This window comes from Macrotis lagotis, chromosome 4, assembly GCF_037893015.1.
Source record: "Macrotis lagotis isolate mMagLag1 chromosome 4, bilby.v1.9.chrom.fasta, whole genome shotgun sequence".
NCBI lineage: Eukaryota > Metazoa > Chordata > Mammalia > Peramelemorphia > Peramelidae > Macrotis > Macrotis lagotis.
The window spans coordinates 54,987,298-55,000,826 of record NC_133661.1 but is presented as its reverse complement, the minus strand read 5'-3'; the positions used below and the strand labels follow the sequence as shown (position 1 = coordinate 55,000,826).

Sequence of the window (13,529 nt, the reverse complement as noted above, 5' to 3'; positions counted from 1 at the left end):
ATAAGAGTCCAAATCACTGGGCTCCATGCAAACAATCTACTTCAATAGAAGTACATTCTTTTACTCTATCAAATCCATAGGAGGTAATCAGACTGGATGTTTTATTCAACAGGGCTGAAGAAAATTGTTCCACAATAGGTTAATTCAAAATGGCAGCATAGAAAATGCATCTGTCAGTGGGGATCAAATTACAGGGCAAGCTTCTCTCAATGCTTAGAAAAACAAGTCTGCAGTTCTACTGATTATGTGCCTGTGTGTGTTTAAAGGGGTGGGAAAGGAGCTAAATATCGGAGCTAACCTCCAATTAAAGTCAATCATAAAAACAGCCAATTTAATGAGTGCGGATTTCTTTGGGTAATTATAACACCAACCACTTTTTTCTCTTTTAAATCTGTAATTCTGCCTTCTTGTTATTGCCTGCTTTGTCATTAATCGCCTCAGGACCCTGATTCCCTAGCAACAGACTGCCACCACACATTTGGCTGGGGTTCAACATTTTCTTTGTGAGAAATGGAACTGCTGCTGCTGCCTGGGCTGCTGTAGCTAGACTGGCTGTGCAAGGGTTCTAATAATGTATTCTTCTAAAAAAAAAAATCACATGATCCAGAGAGCAGGGACTGAGCTCCATTAATTACTGGGCTGAGGAAGCTTATCTACCATCTAAAGGCTGGGGGGGGGGGGGGGGAAAGTGAGGAGGAGGGGAGGTGCCCCTTCTATCATCAATAATTGGTAGGTGAACATTTACAAATAAATATTTTATTCTCAGGTCTACAGGTTTCTATTCAATTTGTTTGGGAAAAGGAAGGACACTATTTCTCAAATGCTGCTTTGTGAATCTTGTCTACACTAGATAGCCCCAAGGATTCCTAAGAACTGGTTGTGACTGATCACTCTGAAAGTAAATTATCTCAAGGATCTGTCAGCTGTTTTCCCCACTTAGGGCAAAAGTGATTAAAATAGCTGTATGGATAAATATATTGTGAGATGGCAGAATAAGGTTTTCATTTTATATATATATACACACATACATATATAGACACACATATAAAATAAACAATCATGTTGTGAATATATATATATATATATATATATATATATATTTATTCACAAAATGAATAAGACAATAAGGTAGGTGGAGAATAGGATCTAATGCCTTTTTTTTATTTTTTATTTTTTTGCAAGGCAAAAGGGGTTAAGTGGCCACACAGCTAGGAAATTATTAAGTGTCTGAGACCGGATTTGAACCCAGGTACTCCTAACTCCAAGGCTTTATCCACTATGCCCCTTAGCCGCCTTGATCTAATGCCTTTTAATGAAAATATTTAACAAAGCAAGATTTGTGATTAGCATTTATGTAGGAAGTGAATCATGTGATTACAAATGTATTTGGTGATGTTACTGAGATTACTCAAAGACATCTCAAACTCAGCTCAAAACAGCACTTATTTTCTTTCCCTGCCAGTCCTATCCTCTTCCCAAAACAGGCACCATCAGCTTCTCAGTCACCCAAGCTTACAACCGTGAAGACTCAGCCTCCACACCTAAAAGATCTCTGAGGGTCTTCCCCTTCCAGTATAAATATTTTGTGAAGTCAAACTAGACCACCTTTGGCCTCAATCTTTACATAGCCTTTACCTACTGAATGGGTGCTGCCCCATAGACAAAGGGAGACTTGGGAAAGACCTTAGCTTAAAGAGGCCAGGATCTCCCACTGCATCCAAGGCCAATGCCAGTTGTTCAGATCTACTTCTTGCCACTGGATCCTAAAATTCTAGAGGAGTTAGATGACGGTTTTGTCCAGCTCTGGATCCCTTAAATCCAATTCACTTGTGAATCGAGATATCACTTTCTCAAGTCATTGATCCATCTCATCCAAGGGCAAATCTGATGGCTTCTCCCTTCAAGACATCTCTCCAGTGATCCCTGTCTGTTCATTCACACAGTTACCCCCTAGTACAGGCCCTCACCTCTCTTGTTACAGCCACCTCACTGGCATCCTTAGACTCCTAAAGCATATGGTTGACCAGGATTCCCCTGCACTCAATCAACTCCAGTGTTCCCTGAGAACCTGCAGGATAAAATATAAACACCTCTGGAGAGTTTTAAAGGCATTCCCATTCTGGTCCCTGACCACCTTGCCAAGTCAGCCTTCTGGGCAGTCAATGATGAGTCATGAAGTCACCTCTGTTATAATATTTTCTATGTAGTGGCTTTACAAGAGTGGCAGGTTTGGGAAGAATGTCAGGACATGATAATTTAAAATACCTCAGCAGATCCTGAGTACTGCGGAGGCATCTATGTAATCCATAGCAGCTGGTGGACATTCCCATTCCTGCCAATCTCTAACATGCTTTGTTGTTGGTGTCCTACAAAAAACAGCATCATGCCAGCTCATTAGAATATAAGACTATGTTGTATTCCTTAAAATTTGACTATCACATGGAAAATATTATAGTTAAAGTGACTTTGTGACTCACCCAATCTAAGTAGAACACTGAATAAAGAGACTTATTTGAAGTCTGTTTGTAGTCATTTTGTTAGGAATTAGCAATAAAAAGTAAAAAACAAAGAACCCAACAGACCTAACCTCAAGATGTTAAATTTCTCTTATGGTACCAGGATTGTATTATGTTTATGGTCATTTAAAAAAAAATAGGTAACTTAAGACCAAGAACTGCAGGTAATAAAACCTGAATCATATTATTTGTGGTATTTAAGTGATCCCAGGAACTGAAGAAAGCTCATATTCTCTTCTCCTTCCACCCAAATTATGGAAGTCAGTTGTTGAATCTGAAGTCAGTTGTTGAATCTCTTCTGAAAGTTGGCTCATAAGATGGATCTTAGAGAAGAGAGAGTATGATAATATACTAACTATTGTGGGTCTAATTTGTACCATACTAGATGGTGAGCCTACTTCTGAATAACTTGGCTCCTCACAATACCAAGTACAGACATTCTCCAATTGGGGAATTAAAGGTATTCCTATTACTTAGAGGTTTAAGAGGAAACGGGATGTGGACCCAACCTCACCTTCAACCATCCTTCCCTTTGGCTCCTTTGATCTCATTGTCTGAACCATGTTGTATGGATTACTTTCTCTGAGAAATGGCAAGAGTCAATGTCTTTGCTTTTATCCATTTCCCATTTTTTAGTTTCAATAGTTTGCTGAAACATAACAGGTTAACATTTTTATAGTTATACTGTTTAATTTTAATCTTATCTTTTGTTCTATTACATAAATTTCAACAATTATTCTCTCTAACCAATGATTCTGACTGCTCTCAAAGAGATAATTATCAATTCCTAAGACATCTAATTCTATCAAGGCTGCGAGGAGACAGTAAACTTCATTTGTTATGACCTTGCAGGGTGGTTATCATATGCAATACTTTCTAATTCTCTATGTGAAGATAATATTTATGATATAGAAGACGAAGTCACTTATGTTCTCAATTTTTATTTTTTCATATCCCTTTTATCCATGTACCTAGCATCAATGTATTTAGTTTGAAAGATATTGTGCTTCATAGATTTTCTCTGTTTCCTTCATTCTCTGCCACCAGTCTGCTTATGTTCATCAAAAGCATAGGAAGAAAAGGTGACCAATCATTCAATGAAATAATGCTTTCAGGCACAAGATGAAAACAATTCTACCAGCTCCTTTATTTGCTTCACCCAGGTGACTCTATATCCAATTAATTGTCACATCTTGTCAGTTTGACTGGTGCATCCTTGTCTCTGTCCTCTTCTCTCTCTACTTACAGGGTGATAACTCTGGTTTAATCATTTGCTACTTCTTCCTGAACTGTTGCAGTAGTCCTAATTGTCTCCCTGCTCCAAGTCATTCATTTCTCTAATCCATACTTCATGCTAGATGCTAAACTGCAATTTTTAAAATAGAGCAGTCACTCACCAGCTCAAGAAGCTCTAGAGGTTCCATACAGCTTTATTATCTGACATTTAAAGTTCATCTTCTCTTTCTAGACTCACTTTTCATTATTCCACTTCACACATCCAATGTTCAAGTCAAATAGGACTACCTGTTGTTATTTTCTATGACACATTGCATCTCCAGTTCCTGTAACTATGTTACTATATCCAAACCAAACTTCCAGAGACCATAGCCTGGAGGAGCTAAAACACTCAAGATTTGGAACTCTTGCTTTGAGGCCAAGTTGTCCTTTTTAGGAAGAATCCACTAGATCTAGCTGCCCTCCAAACCTCCTCCTATCGATTACATTAAGAAAACTAATCGCATGAACATTATCATGGTGTTTTAAAAAGGGAGTGTCAGTCATCTGTACTATGGCTTCATTCACTATTCCAATGATTTCTCAGACATTCCTCTCTTCAGCCCCATCTCCCCAGAAACTTTCCTCCTCCCTCTCTTTTGTTTTCCTTAATTTGTATGTATTTTGTATTTAATTATAGTTATATATAGACAAAGCACATATAAATATAAACACACAGACATATATGTATGAATATCTATATTGCTTTTCCCTTCAACTTCAACCTTCAAATAGGATGCTGTTGAGGGTGACCCCTGTAAGGTGACTAGAATATGACAGATGTTTAATAGATGCTTTTAAAATCAAACTGAATAGTCAGTTTGCAGCTTTTCAATATAAACTTGGACAAACCTGGGCCACATCTATGACATGATAAACATAATGAAGCATCTCAGTAGCATGTTTCTGGAAGGTTGATTTATCATGTGTATGATTTCCTAATATTCTGTGAAAGTATCTAATTCAAGGAATTATTCATTGCCTGTAACACACTCTCAGCTATTAGCAATGATATCATAGGTAACTGAGAAGAGGAACTTGGAAGATCACAAAGAAGGAAGAGGTCCCAGCCCAGGGTTAGGCTCTCATTCCTATTCCCTCATATTAGTAACCCTTTTTTCCTCAATTTTGCTCATTTTTCTCTTCCTTACCTGCTAACCATTCCATCTGTATCTTCTACATATCTAGGTCTGATATGTGAAGCATCTTGGTGTCCATGTTATTCCATGGAGACATTGTGTGGCTCCTTCCAAAATCCCGTGTGCTATGTTATCCTCCCAAAAATGAGAATTTCAACTCACATATGAACTCTAGTTCCCTGTAAAAACTACACCATGGTCATTCTGGGTTTTGAAGGTGAGCCAAAATGGGAGCCGATGAAGTTGCATGGCAAAAAGAGGCAGCTCTCATAGAGGATGGTCTGAATAGACATTTGAAAGAAGACATCTTGAGGGAAGGTAAAGAAGGCTTTTAAAGCCGGGAAAATTCAAAGACGAAGAAGGTTACTGAGAGACAGAGAGAGAGAGAGAGAGAGAGAGAGAGAGAGAGACAGAGAGAGAGAGAGAGACAGAGAGAGAGATGGTAAGCAAAGTAAAGTATACTAAGGGAATAATGGAAACATTTAAAAGTTTAGTCCAAAAATTCAAAAGAACAAATGAACCAAATAGATGTTCAAACAGTTTTGCTTTTTTTTAAGGTTCCAAAATAGAATCATTCCTTCTTCATAGGCTTTTCCTTCAAAATTCATGGTCCCCCCGTCCCCCCCCCCCCCCCCCCCCCCCCCCCCCCGCCCCGTGGTAGTTCAGCTGTAATCTCTCTCTGCCCTCACAATACCTCTAGAAACAATTCTAAGTTGGTTTTATAAGGGAAAGGACTAGGAGAGTCACAGAATTAAGAAGATTTACATTCCAAAAATGTAATTTACAGTATCCATGTCTGGCCTTTCCCAATTTTCAATTTAAAAGTACACAAATACAAATTTTGTCAAGATTTCACAAAATAGGATACTAAATTCTTCAGTCAAGTCAATGTTTTTTTTTGGCAAGGCAATGGGGTTAAGTGGCTTCCCCAAGGCCCCACAGCTAGGTAATTATTAAGTGTCTGAGGCCAGATTTGAACTCAGGTACTCCTGACCCGGAGGCCAGTGCTCTATTCACTGTAAAGCTTAGCCGGCCCCTCAAGCCAAATTTTTAAGAATCTTCTGAATCTCTGGTCCTATAGTAATTTACATGGAACATCCCTAATGGACACACGGATTGTGTTTCAAACATTAACTGAAAGCTAGTTGTTTAGGATTCTGAATGTATTTTCCTAAATGGGAATAGATTTCCCAGGATAAATTCAGAAAAGCTGATTTTATCTCTAACATCACTATTATATTCTGTTAAGGAAAAATATAGGCAAAACAATTACAATACTAGTAATTAAGCACAATAAAACTACTGAATTGAAACAGTTTTCAAATTTACTGTGAGTGTTCTGCTTGAAAAAAAGTTTCAAAGGAGCAAAAATTGGTAACAAGGGATGGAAAGGAGGGAGAAGAGAAGGAGGAGGAACAACAAAAGGAGATGGAGTTTTATAAGGAGATTTTTTTTTTTTAGATTTTTCAAGGCAATGGGGTTAAGTGGCTTGCCCAAGGCCACAAAGCTAGGTAATTATTAAGTGTCTGAGGCCAGATTTGAACCCAGGTACTCCTGACTCCAGGGCTGGTGTGTTATCCACTATGCCACCTAGCCACCCCTGTATAAGGAGATTTTGAAAGGTAGATTTCTCAGTACTATCAAAATCTTGAGTTTATTGGTACTGATTTTTTAATATGTCTGATTTTACTTTACATTTATCTTTTTCCTTAATATGGCTTTGTCAAGACTTCTATTATGAGTTAATAGGGGAAATGTTAGAAGAGAGGGAAAGACAAGTCTTCAAGATGATATCTATGTAGGTGGGATAAAGAAATCACCCAAAGTATAAATAACTGAGTCATGAGTTAAGATACAAGATAAAAAGAGAATGTCATAAAGTAAAGAGACACTAAGAAAGGTTGGATGAGTCTGGTTTCTCCTTAGGAACCTGGCAGTCCTGTAAGATCAAATCAGCTGGAGGCAGATCCACCCTGCAGGAGTAAAGGCCAGGACTAGTCCCATCCCCCTCCCAAAATCCTTTAAATACCTAGTTTAAATAATGATTGTAAACAAATTCTGGAGCATAGAATTCCCAAAAGGATGGAGTGAAACAATTTTCCAGGCCAAGATATTTGAATGTTCAGCAGGAAAGACTTGTTGCACTAGGGTGAGAAAGGAGAGCAGGGAAGTTCAAGCCGCAGCCAACCAGGAGCCAACCTTGGGAACCACTCAATTAGCAGTGGCAGCAGAAGCTTCTGGAGCTCTTGGTCAACAGATGGTAAGGGGATCAATGGAAAGGGGCAGGACTGTTGCTTTGTAGAACCTTGGATCCTTGTTGCAGTCCCAAGGCATGGAGGAGCTGGAGCCCACCAGAGTCTAGGGTTGACCTTCTTCACAGATCCAAGACAGAGAGAAGTACCTGAGACTGCCCACAGATTAGAGCACGGGTCAGGAGTGTAGGAACATCTCTCCTTAGATCACCTAAAAACTTACAAGTTCCCCAGAAGTATCTCTGAAAACAGCTGTACAAAACTTCAGAAGCTTGGGGAAGTGTGCCCTCCACCCTGGAAGTAAAACCCTACTTTAAAGACGAATTAAAATCAAGTCACAGGCTGGGAAAATGAACAAACAACATAAAAAAATTCGACCACATAAAGTTACTAAAGTGACAAGGAAGTTCAAAATACAAATTGAGAAGAAGGTAAAAAAGTCCAAGGTCTTACATCCAAAGCCTCCAAGAAAAACATGAATTGCTCTCAGGCCATAGAAGAACTCAAAAATGAATTTGAGGGGCGGCTAACTGGCACAGTGGATAGAGCACCAGCCCTGGAGTCAGTAGTACCTGAGTTCAAATCCGACCAGTCTCAGACACTTAATTACCTAGCTCTGTGGTCTTGGCCAAGCCACTTAACATCATTTGCCTTGCAAAAACCTAAAAAAAAAAAAAAAAAAAAAAGATTTGGGGAAAAAAAGTAAGAGAAGTAGAAGAAAACTGGGAAGAGAAATGAGAGTAATGCAAAAAAAAAAACTATGAACCTAGTAAGAAGCTTGGCAAAGGAGACACAAAAAAATACTGAAGAAAATAACACCTTAAAAAAATAGACTATGGAAAAGGGGTCCAAAAAGTCAATGAGAAGAATTTCTACCTTCAAAAGCAGAAATGATCAAATGGCAAAAAGAGGCACAAAAATTAACTGAAGAAAAAAATTCCTTAAAAAACAAATGGATCAAATGGAAAAGATACAAAAGCTTACTAAAGAAAGCATTTTCTTAAAAATTAGAAATGGGTAAATGTGAGCTAATAACTATAAAACATGAACAATCAGTTAAACAAAATTTGCAAAATAATCAAATCAGTTTTGGTAATCAGTACCCTTTGATCAAAGAGTAGAGTGAGGAGCTTCTCTCCATACCTCCACTCAAGGAGGCAGCAGAGAAGTCATCTCTAAATTTCCAATCCTTGAGCCCTCCCCCATTCTACCTTATATCTGGGGCCTTCCTCACTCTTTTCTGCTTCTCTTGGGGGTTAGTAGTAAACTCCTAGAGGGCAGGGACTACTATCTGTAGGCCTAATCCTGCCTGACATGCAGGCACTTAATTAATGTTTATTGACTGTCTGGCCACCAGGAGAGGATAGCTTCTTACCATGTGTAAGGAGTTTTGTGGGGTTAGAAGACACTTATAAGATTGGGGCAAGGAAGGAATGGTCAACTGATCTCTCTTATATGAAATGTTACTTTACTATCTAAAAATCAGTTCAATGTTTTAACTGTTGTAAACAGTCTAGCAGAGATCACAACAAGCTTCAAACCCCAAGGTTTTTTTTAAATAAAAATCCATAACTGTAATAAAACCTCTAAGTGGCATTTTAGCCCCCAAAGGAACATAATACAAAATCATCAGATTAGACCAAAACTGAACTCCACACTAAAGGTATTATTATTTAAAATGAAAACCTGAGAATATTTATAGGAACAAATTAAAAGAATAATTCTGGGAGAAAAACAAATTAAAAGAAAAACCATGAATTCCTAAAATGTTTTTGGAAACATGTGGCAGGAGCAGTGGGATGCCTCTCCTTTGTATAACCTTCAGTGTTTGTATTTGTTTGACAGTTAAAAAGGGGTAGACTCTGCTCTACATAGGAATCAATATAGCCATGTAAAGCCTACAGCACTGAACACTACCAGGCTAGCTGAAAGAAATAACTATATTTTCAATGAATGTGTTCCTACGGATAATCAATTTTTTACACTTTTTTACCAGCTGTTCCCACATATTCAGGTAGCAGAATGGCAGCATCTGTCATACTAGAACCCTAGATTATATGCATATTATGGGTTTGTAATCTTTCATAGAAACTTATATTTAATTACTAATTGTGATCAACCAGACACCTCACATCAAGAGGAAGGATTTGAATAATATCAAGGGAATAGTTGATTGATTCAGAAGGATTTTTTTTCAAGTTAAAAAAAACAAAACAAAACAAAACCTGTTTTACAAATTAACTTTTAACCAGGCATTTTTATATACTGCATGGCTCAAAAGATATAATAATTCAAATCAAGCCTGCCTCCCTGCCCAGATCCAAGAGTCTTGTCATGATCAATGTTTCTGAAATATTGAATTATAAGGTGTCATGGTAATTACTATGGAATAAATAGCAATTAAGATTTTTCAGGCAAATAAGCTCAAATTGTTTGCAATGAATAATTATGCTAATAATGTTTTTCTACATAATCTGGGCATCCTTCAAAACAATTTGCCTTAAAAAATGTGAAATGTAAATTTGCTGAACAAATATTACAAGAGCTCTTAAGAAAAAGGTTGGCTTAATAAGGCATCCTGTGCTCAGTTAAAGCAAGTATATAGAATGGATCCAAACAGATGAAAACCAAAAAACAGGCAACAATGGTTACAATTTCCTACCACATTTGCAAAGGTGATACTACCATTTTGACTTGGAATTTGTAGGTTACATTCAGCAAATTTTTTAAACTTGTACAACAACTAACAATCAAGATTTTTAATGTCAATAAATAACCACAAATATAAAGTAATCCATACTTACTGCTATGTAATAAACTTTGGCTTTCTCTACCAACTTCCAGTTTTTTTCCAAGTCAAGATGTTTTTCCTTTTTATAACAATTGGCGGCAGCAAGATTGGCAACAAGGGACCTAAAATAGCCAAGCAAAAACAGGTTTTCTTGCTATTGGAAAAACTAGTAGTATACTTTTGTAGACCATTGATTCCCAATATTTTGTGGGTTGTTCATTTTGTTTCAAACAAAAACATAAGGTTAATTTCTCTGGAGGCCTTAAGTGAGATTGTCAAATTACAAAGTATGTTTAGGACATTCATCAGGATGAGAAATCTATTCTAGAAACTTAAAACTACTAACTTAAATGCTGAGAAAAAGAAAATGAAAAGCTTTTTCAGGCAATTTCAAATGCATAACTAACACATTTTAAAAGGTTAAAATTCACCTAAAAAGAAAAGAACATATTGGAATTTTAATGTGCAAAAGCGTATGATGAGAAGCTTAATCCTAATTACTGTAAAAATGTCTTTGTTTATAAAACATTTACAGATAGACTGCATTTTGTATATTTATCCAAATGCTCTAAAAATCAAACCTAGGATTAATTTCATATTCCAACACATGTCTTCACTACATACTCTGTAGTTACTATGGGGAATTAATTTGCAAAACATTACATTTTAAGGGCTGGAATCAATTAAAATTAGTTTCCACAGCTGCCAAGCCCCTGGGCTTCTCTGGTGTTACAGCTGGAAAACCTAAGTACAACTCAGCAGCTCAGATTTTGCCCAAACTATTATAGCGACCTTTTAATTATTGATCGATGATCAAACCAGATAGTTACATTTTACATTGTTTTATTAAATAAAATTGCTTGTTTTTTTTAAAGTCCACTGTTTTATACAGTGACCTTCTTTCCTTTTTCTAACATAGAATTACATAAAGGAAATGAAACTGAAACAAAAAAAAGAATATGATTTTTATTTCTTTTCAAGTAAAAAGGTAATTGTCTTGACACTTAGCACTGCAGGCTGTTCTATATAGTTCTTTGCAAAAAGAAAACTGAATTTCTTTTAATAAATTCATTTCAACCATTCATCCATCAATTTATTACAGATCTCTGTATCTATCTGCTCTGTCTCTCTCTCAACCCCAAATGTCATTATTTTCAGCCTAGAAAAAGCCTTTTACCCAAAATCTTTTTACAATTATATATTATAAATTAGATATTTTCTGGGGGGGAGATTCACAAAAACTAAAATATAAAGATTATTTTTATTGACAAACTAGTTAGTGGGAGTAGCTTTAGACTAATTTGTTTTTAAAAAAAAGATGGTTATTCAGCACCCATACTCTCTGATCATAATCATAACACCATTCTCCTCTTGTTATAAAAAACAAATATAAAAGTGTATATCATTAGAAACATAAATATCAGAAATATCTTTAAAATGAATTGGAAATGTTATTTCTATCTAAGAGTCAATACCAAAGCTTTTCTCACTTGAAAAATGTATCATTTGCGTTAAAAAGGCTATGGTTTGGAGAAATATCATTTCTGGAGAGCTAAGAAGAAATCATGTCAATTCAGTGTACAGAATGACAAAAGAAATCTTTACAAACACATTTGTAAGGCCTTTCTGATCTTCTACACATGATTCATTTCATTTGGACAGAGGGATGGATAAGGAAGCACCAACCATTCTTAAAAAGTGAACATCAGGAAAGCTCTAAATATTAGATATTAACACCATCAACTTTAGAACTAACTATGTGTGAAATACCTTAGTTTCTCAACAGAGAAAACTGACTCCACTATTCAATAAATGAGTACTCATTACAATACTCACAATTGGAGTATTCACTACAGATATCACTTTAACGAAACATAATTGAATAAAAGGATTTAAAGAAAAAAAAGAGTCCTAAGAGGAAAGTGTCTGCACCTTTTATTAGCTCAGAACATGTGGCCTCTGAAAGGATTTGTGTTTTGCCATTTTAGAATGAGACCAAAAAAAAACCTGGTATTGGGGAATAGTCAATAATCCTTGTGCCTAATTCATGGGTCAGAGATTTAGGGTTGGCCTTAGGGACCATGTTGTCCAATGTTCTTATTTTACAAATAAGGAAGCAGAGGAAGAAATGATAAATGTCTTGAATGAATCTACACAGGTAGAAAAGGCAGAATTCTAGTCAAGTTCTACTGATTATTCCAAATTCAGCATGGTCACTGACTTAATTATATTCTTGGATGTTCCCACCTATTCGCTCTGCTTTTGAGAATGTTCACATTTCAAAGATGGATGATCTCAATGTGGGAATTCCTCTGATTTCAAATTATTCATGTGTTTTTATTGCTTCAATTTTGTCTATTTTTCCCCCAAAGATCTTCAACATAATCTTCCTTTGGATCTCTTTACACCAATCATGAGGATCCATTTGGTTATTCCTCACTTGCACCAGATAAGCAAACCACTTAATAACAATAACAGTCTAATTTATAAAGTGATTTAAGGTTTGTGAAGTAGGTGTCACCTCATTTTATCCTCATAGTAGCCCTGAGGAGCAACTGCTATTGTTACTAAGAAACTAAGGTAGACAAAGAGTAAGTCTCTTCCTTAGGGTGACACAAGGTTAAGTTTCTGAGACAGGATTTGAACTTGGGTCTTCCAATGACACATAACTGATCCTGTACAGAAAAAAAAAATTAAGAAAACATTTTCCTATGAACAATTTTTAGTATTTTTCCTATCTATTTCTCTAATATTCTAAAATGTACCTTACAATACTGTTAGATGTATCTAACGAGCTTAATAATTTGTGAATTCATGTTCATCTAACTGCGTATCTATATAAATCTGTAACTTTTAGGAAAAATAAAAAAGGGTGTATTAAGTAAGTCATTTTCTCTAAGATTCAATTTCTACAAATGTAAAATGAAAGGTTTGGCAAAGAATATCTCTAATAGAACTCTTTCTTCTCAGTCCAAAACTCATTATCTGATTGATGCCTGAACTTCTTAGAGGATAGTAAAGGGAGTAAAGAAAGAAGATTATCTGAATTAAAAGGGAAGAAAGGGAAAAGGAGAAAGGATAATGGGGAAAAGACCAAGAAATGCACAGAATGATAATAGAACAGAAGACACATAAAGGGGGGGGGGGAAGTGAAACTACTTTCTAGAAAAAGTTTTTATAAGACCATTTAGCTGGCAAATCTTAATTAGTACTAATGAAATCACACAAGGAAATCTTTATAAAATCAACATTTAACAATTACAGAACTATGAAAGATTAGCATGGAGATTTTTACTAGGGGAAAAAAGATAGAGGAAGTAGATATGGATCTTCTACAAGGAGAAGGATAAATATTAAGTTAAGAGAAAAGATTGTCCAAGAAAAATCTTGTTCCAAAACGTGAAAGATCTCTAATGTCCCTTTAAAATAAAGCATTCTATATATTTTTTATCTTTAAAAGTATTATTTATCTATTTCATTCATTTACTCATTGATGCAATGAATATTTACTGAATTCCTCAATTATTCTCAGAATCTGTCCCGGATGATCTATGCT

General features: G+C 36.0%; 1 protein-coding gene across 3 annotated transcripts in view; it reads right to left on the bottom strand.

Annotated features, from left to right (window-relative positions):
* ADK (adenosine kinase) overlaps positions 1-13,529 on the bottom strand; it is a 580,911-nt gene that overhangs the window by 242,412 nt on the left and 324,970 nt on the right. For all 3 annotated transcript variants that reach the window (XM_074232887.1, XM_074232889.1, XM_074232888.1), the window contains exon 6: positions 9,987-10,095. In XM_074232887.1, the coding sequence (XP_074088988.1) occupies positions 9,987-10,095 (109 nt within the window). The remainder of the gene's footprint in view (positions 1-9,986; positions 10,096-13,529) is intronic.